Source organism: Epinephelus moara, unplaced genomic scaffold (assembly GCF_006386435.1).
Source record: "Epinephelus moara isolate mb unplaced genomic scaffold, YSFRI_EMoa_1.0 scaffold951, whole genome shotgun sequence".
In the NCBI taxonomy this organism is placed as follows: Eukaryota; Metazoa; Chordata; class Actinopteri; order Perciformes; family Serranidae; genus Epinephelus; species Epinephelus moara.
Genome location: NW_026082929.1, coordinates 1,740 through 9,854, shown reverse-complemented (window position 1 = coordinate 9,854; position 8,115 = coordinate 1,740). Strand labels below are relative to the sequence as shown.

The 8,115-nt window shown below is 41.2% G+C and overlaps 1 protein-coding gene across 1 annotated transcript; it reads left to right on the top strand.

Annotated features, from left to right (window-relative positions):
- Positions 1 to 3,510: 3,510 nt before the first annotated feature.
- LOC126387580 (mucin-3B-like) lies at positions 3,511 to 7,737 on the top strand. The gene is made up of 9 exons (XM_050040107.1): positions 3,511 to 3,835; positions 4,045 to 4,169; positions 5,193 to 5,257; positions 5,362 to 5,564; positions 6,167 to 6,332; positions 6,897 to 7,061; positions 7,199 to 7,269; positions 7,384 to 7,466; positions 7,564 to 7,737. The coding sequence occupies exons 1-9, from the start codon at positions 3,511 to 3,513 to the stop codon at positions 7,606 to 7,608; spliced, it is 1,248 nt and encodes a 415-aa protein (XP_049896064.1). The 3' UTR covers positions 7,609 to 7,737.
- The last annotated feature ends 378 nt before the right edge of the window (positions 7,738 to 8,115 follow it).

Sequence of the window (8,115 nt, the reverse complement as noted above, 5' to 3'; positions counted from 1 at the left end):
TCGACAACGCAACAACCTACATCTCCTACGACAATAAAACCCACATCAAGTACTGAATTACCTTCCTCAGCCTCAACTCTCACCACAAATGGCAACACAGAGACTACCAGAAGTAAACATTCCACAACAACAATCAATCCCACCACAAAAACAGAGGTCTCATCAAGTGCACCACCCACATTGCCTACAAATACTACTCACTCCACTCAGACATCAACTAAACACGAAACTGAAACAACACCGGCAACAACCAGCACAACTCATCTCTCAATGACTAGCCAGGAAACATCTACGACAATGATGTCCTCATCGACAACGCAACAACCTACATCTCCTACGACAATAAAACCCACATCAAGTACTGAATTACCTTCCTCAGCCTCAACTCTCACCACAAATGGCAACACAGAGACTACCAGAAGTAAACATTCCACAACAACAATCAATCCCACCACAAAAACAGAGGTCTCATCAAGTGCACCACCCACATTGCCTACAAATACTACTCACTCCACTCAGACATCAACTAAACACGAAACTGAAACAACACCGGCAACAACCAGCACAACTCATCTCTCAATGACTAGCCAGGAAACATCTACGACAATGATGTCCTCATCGACAACGCAACAACCTACATCTCCTACGACAATAAAACCCACATCAAGTACTGAATTACCTTCCTCAGCCTCAACTCTCACCACAAATGGCAACACAGAGACTACCAGAAGTAAACATTCCACAACAACAATCAATCCCACCACAAAAACAGAGGTCTCATCAAGTGCACCACCCACATTGCCTACAAATACTACTCACTCCACTCAGACATCAACTAAACACGAAACTGAAACAACACCGGCAACAACCAGCACAACTCATCTCTCAATGACTAGCCAGGAAACATCTACGACAATGATGTCCTCATCGACAACGCAACAACCTACATCTCCTACGACAATAAAACCCACATCAAGTACTGAATTGCCTTCCTCAGCCTCAACTCTCACCACAAATGGCAACACAGAGACTACCAGAAGTAAACATTCCACAACAACAATCAATCCCACCACAAAAACAGAGGTCTCATCAAGTGCACCACCCACATTGCCTACAAATACTACTCACTCCACTCAGACATCAACTAAACACGAAACTGAAACAACACCGGCAACAACCAGCACAACTCATCTCTCAATGACTAGCCAGGAAACATCTACGACAATGATGTCCTCATCGACAACGCAACAACCTACATCTCCTACGACAATAAAACCCACATCAAGTACTGAATTACCTTCCTCAGCCTCAACTCTCACCACAAATGGCAACACAGAGACTACCAGAAGTAAACATTCCACAACAACAATCAATCCCACCACAAAAACAGAGGTCTCATCAAGTGCACCACCCACATTGCCTACAAATACTACTCACTCCACTCAGACATCAACTAAACACGAAACTGAAACAACACCGGCAACAACCAGCACAACTCATCTCTCAATGACTAGCCAGGAAACATCTACGACAATGATGTCCTCATCGACAACGCAACAACCTACATCTCCTACGACAATAAAACCCACATCAAGTACTGAATTACCTTCCTCAGCCTCAACTCTCACCACAAATGGCAACACAGAGACTACCAGAAGTAAACATTCCACAACAACAATCAATCCCACCACAAAAACAGAGGTCTCATCAAGTGCACCACCCACATTGCCTACAAATACTACTCACTCCACTCAGACATCAACTAAACACGAAACTGAAACAACACCGGCAACAACCAGCACAACTCATCTCTCAATGACTAGCCAGGAAACATCTACGACAATGATGTCCTCATCGACAACGCAACAACCTACATCTCCTACGACAATAAAACCCACATCAAGTACTGAATTGCCTTCCTCAGCCTCAACTCTCACCACAAATGGCAACACAGAGACTACCAGAAGTAAACATTCCACAACAACAATCAATCCCACCACAAAAACAGAGGTCTCATCAAGTGCACCACCCACATTGCCTACAAATACTACTCACTCCACTCAGACATCAACTAAACACGAAACTGAAACAACACCGGCAACAACCAGCACAACTCATCTCTCAATGACTAGCCAGGAAACATCTACGACAATGATGTCCTCATCGACAACGCAACAACCTACATCTCCTACGACAATAAAACCCACATCAAGTACTGAATTACCTTCCTCAGCCTCAACTCTCACCACAAATGGCAACACAGAGACTACCAGAAGTAAACATTCCACAACAACAATCAATCCCACCACAAAAACAGAGGTCTCATCAAGTGCACCACCCACATTGCCTACAAATACTACTCACTCCACTCAGACATCAACTAAACACGAAACTGAAACAACACCGGCAACAACCAGCACAACTCATCTCTCAATGACTAGCCAGGAAACATCTACGACAATGATGTCCTCATCGACAACGCAACAACCTACATCTCCTACGACAATAAAACCCACATCAAGTACTGAATTACCTTCCTCAGCCTCAACTCTCACCACAAATGGCAACACAGAGACTACCAGAAGTAAACATTCCACAACAACAATCAATCCCACCACAAAAACAGAGGTCTCATCAAGTGCACCACCCACATTGCCTACAAATACTACTCACTCCACTCAGACATCAACTAAACACGAAACTGAAACAACACCGGCAACAACCAGCACAACTCATCTCTCAATGACTAGCCAGGAAACATCTACGACAATGATGTCCTCATCGACAACGCAACAACCTACATCTCCTACGACAATAAAACCCACATCAAGTACTGAATTGCCTTCCTCAGCCTCAACTCTCACCACAAATGGCAACACAGAGACTACCAGAAGTAAACATTCCACAACAACAATCAATCCCACCACAAAAACAGAGGTCTCATCAAGTGCACCACCCACATTGCCTACAAATACTACTCACTCCACTCAGACATCAACTAAACACGAAACTGAAACAACACCGGCAACAACCAGCACAACTCATCTCTCAATGACTAGCCAGGAAACATCTACGACAATGATGTCCTCATCGACAACGCAACAACCTACATCTCCTACGACAATAAAACCCACATCAAGTACTGAATTACCTTCCTCAGCCTCAACTCTCACCACAAATGGCAACACAGAGACTACCAGAAGTAAACATTCCACAACAACAATCAATCCCACCACAAAAACAGAGGTCTCATCAAGTGCACCACCCACATTGCCTACAAATACTACTCACTCCACTCAGACATCAACTAAACACGAAACTGAAACAACACCGGCAAAAACCAGCACAACTCATCTCTCAATGACTAGCCAGGAAACATCTACGACAATGATGTCCTCATCGACAACGCAACAACCTACATCTCCTACGACAATAAAACCCTCAACAAGTACTGAATTACCTTCCTCAACTCATCTCCCACTGACTAGCCAGGGAACATCTACAACAATCATGTCCTCGTCAACAGAACAACAATCAACATCTGCTACAAAGACAACACCCACAGCAACAACTAAATCTTTGACATCAGCGAAAATCACCAGCACAACCAAATCAACAACAGTCAGTCGATCAACATCTACCATTATTACCTCTTCAAGTACTACTGTCACTGTGCCATCATCTACAACTCCTCAGTGTGAGGACTGTAAAACTAACTGTATCAGGGGTATCTGCAAATTCAACTCAACACTTGGAAAATGTCAGTGCAACTGTTTTGATTTTCTTCTTGGAGATACGTGCTCTTTTGGAAAGAATGACACCCCTGCTCATGTTGGTGAGGTTTTTCATATCCAGATACAGTTCTACAAAATATTCTGTCAACTGAAGAGAATAAATTAATTCAGAGATCATTTATAAGATATTAGTTGTGTGTTTAAATTAAATATGTTTGATTTTGGCGCTGATATTCCTAACCTCAGTGTTCAATGTAAAAATATTTATAAAATGTCTATAATGTTTTTGTAATGTCATCATTTCTTGCAGATTTGGGAGCAATACCAACACACAAAGCAAATATTACTATGGAAATCAGCGTCACTTTTCAGGTGGCCTTTAACAATCTAAACTCACCTCAGTCATTAGCCTTCATCAACAAATTAGAAAAGGAGGTAAATATGTTTGTTTTTTTCATGTTGCATAACTTAAATGATTAGTAATATATAGTATTTACAAGTGTTTAATCGTGTCTTATACCTTGTTATTTTTTACTGGGCAATAATTACAATAACTCTAACTTTGAACAGATACGGTTTTTGATGTTAAAGGGACGTTGTGTAACATTTTCAGTTGTTTATTGGCAAAAATTGATGTCTGCATTCATAAATATGTCATCATTGGTGTATTATTTCCTCCACCAATAATCTGACTTATTGTCATAAAAGGAGAATTTTGGATTTGTTTGGACATTGTGCGGGTAAGTCGTCTGGGGGGGTTCCATAACGTTTCACCATCTTGAGAATACATCCGCCAGCAAGGGACATACAGCCCCGCCTTCGGCGTTTTCGTTGAGAGCCAGGCCAGCACTGCGTGACTGAGAAGCCGAAGGAGAGGAGCAAGAGGCACTAACAGCACTAACAGCTGATAGCGGCCAGCGCCGCTGTTAGCTGTTAGCTGTCATTGCATTATCTTTCTCCTTCATCAGCTCTCTCCACCTGGGAAAGGCTACCCCAATGCTGGCCGCTAACAACTGTTAGCGGCGCAGTGACACCAGGAGAGGGATGAGGTGTGTGAGGTTGAGCCACTTGTCAGTTGTCAAAAGACAAGATGTGATTGGTTTGTTTCGATTTGCACCCACCCAAACAGTCCTACGTTGTAAACACAGCCAGCATGGTGAGGAGGGGGTTTGTCAACTCACGTCACGTGTGTCTGTGTAGGAGCCTGAATGAATACTCCATGAAGTAGTATCGGATGACATGGTTTCATCAGAGTTATCATAGCTTTTTGGTACACAGCGGCTACTGTTGTTGCAATATGCGTCTGAAACAGTGAGGCGCTAGAGTGCGCTATCCGTTTGAATGCAATATATGATTTCAACGTTAGATGGGAGAAATTCCTACACACTGTGCCTTTAATATCCAAAAAATGATGTACTGTTATAACCTTGCCGTAATACCATCTCTCATGTGTTGTAGCTTGAAGCCCTGTGCAGAGAAGCAGATCCACAAACCTTTGAAAAAGTTAAAGTCATCAAGTTGTCGTAGGTGTTCATTATAATTTCCTCATATAATTATTTAAATAACTCTTTTTAATCAAGTACAAGCTGTTTTCTTTTGGTAATATCTTTTTATTTTTCTACTGCAGACCAGGAAGTGTTGTTGCAGAGAGCCAGGCGGAGTACATTTATCCAAATAATGAAACACAAATCCAGTTTGTGAACACTAAGCTTGATGGGGTGTTGACTGATATCTTGAATAATACAAGTAACCTCAAGAAGATTTCTCAGGCCTTCAATAATTCAAAGGTGGTGTTAAATGGACTCACCTTCCAGAAACCTGAGATTAAAAGTAAGTGTCAGCTCTAAACATGTAGAATTGGCTTATTTTTTTGCACAGTCAGTGTTTGTTCATTCAATGGACACCGATGAGCAAAAACATTGAAACCACTGGCGGGTGGAGTAAACAACATCGATTATCTCATTACAGTGTAATGTTCTGCTGGGAAACTTTGGGTCCTGGCAGTCATGTGGATGCTACTTGACATTAACCACTTACCCACACATGGTTACAGACCAAGTACACCCCCCTCATGACAAAGGCACTCCCTGATGGCAGTGGGCCCCCATGCCACACAACAAAAACTGTTCAGGAATGGCCCAAAGAACAAGAGAAAGAGCTCAAAACATTGACTTGGCCTCCAAAGTCCCCAGATCAGGGTGGGTCTGCAGCGGCGTTTGAGTGGGTGGTGTGTGTCAGGTGGCATCCACATGAATGCCAGGACCCAAAGTTTCCCAACAGAACATTGCATTGTAAAGATGATCAATGTTATTCACTTCACCTGTCAGTGGTTTTAATGTTTCAGCTGATCTGTATATGTATGTCAACAATTCTGAATTTGTTTTCTTATACTTGTACAAAATGATTTATACTTCTTTTTTGCTGTCAACCAGATATCACAGATCTGAAGCCTTTTATAAACTGCTCGGAGTTTGCTAATTACACTGCTGAAATTGTTAATGGACAGTGGCAGTGTGCTGGACCCTGCAAAACAAACCCAGATTACTGTCATCAACACGGAGAATGTCACAATGACATTGAGAAAGGGCCAGTCTGTCAGTGAGTATCTGTTTTATCCTTATTGCAAGGCGCTTGAAGAGTTAATTTTATTAAAAGGGGACCTACGCCCATTTTCAAAATTCATATGTTATTCCTGTGCTCTACATCAGTTCAAAATAGTAAGTAAACATGATCACCTGTCTCCCAAATCCAAAAAATAAAGAGCTAAAACTCAAATTTGTGATGATTTGTGAGTATAAAGTCTGGAGCTGCTCCATAAACAATGAATTTGGATAGATGTTATAGACGACACTGAGAGCACCCAGGGAAATATTTTGAGTATATGGGGTCATTATTTCTGTTTTACAACTGAGAACACTACAGTAGAATAAAGCTCATTTCGGTATGAAAAAATGCATGATCTATGGAGCAGCTCCAGACTTAATACTTGATGACATCACAAGTTTCAGACTTACTTCTTCGGTTTCCAGCTTTGAGAGAGAGTAGCTCATGTTCATGAATAACGATTGAACTTCCCTCAGCCATGGAAATAACATACTGTAATTCTTAATTCAGGTGATATTTCCCTTTAACGTAATTCCCTCTTGTGGCCCTTCAATCCAGGTGCTTCAGCTCTAGCCTTGAGCAGTTTCATGGCCCACAGTGTGAACTCTTCCGCCGAGGTCCAGGTTTTTGGGGTGCACTGTTCGGATCATTGGCAGGAGCCCTACTGCTCTTCATTATCATCGTCATTGCCGTCATTGTTAAAAAGAGATATACTGGCTCTTGGTGGGTTTTGATGCCTGAAATGCATCTTCCTATACACTAATATGCACATTTTCAACAATTGTTCTTTCTTGTTGCCTGTAATAATTAAGTTACAAACACTGCCATGTGACACTGATGTAACTGTCTCTTTACTGTAGGAAAAGAAGCAACCCCTATGATAGAAGACTGTCTGCTTTTGAGGAAGATTTCTTTGACTTCTCTGATACAGGTGTGTACTTGTCTGTAACTGATCTCTTCTTAAAAAAGAAAAAATGTAAACATTTTTTCAGCAAGGGCTGTAACACCTGCAGTTTCAACATTATCACATTATTTTTTTTTCCAGGAGATCACAACTTGGGGTTTGCAGGCACTTACACATCTGAGGGTTTCAGGCCACATCTAAAAAATGTTGACACCCGAATGCAGGTATGACGTATGGAAGTCTTCTGGACTACAAGGACAGGTAAATGTAAGACTGTAGTTAAAATGTTGATAGAAATATGTCATTCTTGTATCTTTCCAGGCCACAACAAAACGTCCAGAGGTTGGGAACATCGACCCAAGATGAAGGCTACAGGCCGCAAGATTTTGTTTTAATTACAATGGTTTTCCATGGTAGCAATAAAGAAAATTACAGATCAGTGAGCTACCAACTTTATATTGCACATGATTTAATATACGAGTAATTTGTTGTTATGATATTTATGACTTTATTTATATTCATTTTAATTCACTGTAACCTCTTGTGCTCTTAAATACAAATTAAGATGCCAATTCAGACTCCAGTTATTTCACACCACACAACAGCCGTTTGTTTTACAGTAAATTTTCTGTTTTTTAAATGGTGTCCTCATTTGACTGCATCATGCTACACTATTTAGTTTTTATTTATTGTCAGTGAGCAATACTACCCTGCAGTTTTGAGAGACAGATGATTAAAAAAACATTAAAAAAAAAAACCCAATTAATCCTGCCCCTTCCCGAAACCACATTGAGTACCACGTTGACCTGGTGGCTTTTGCAGCAAGCATTTTACGTCTACATTTACTGAGAATACACAAAATTATTCAAAAAA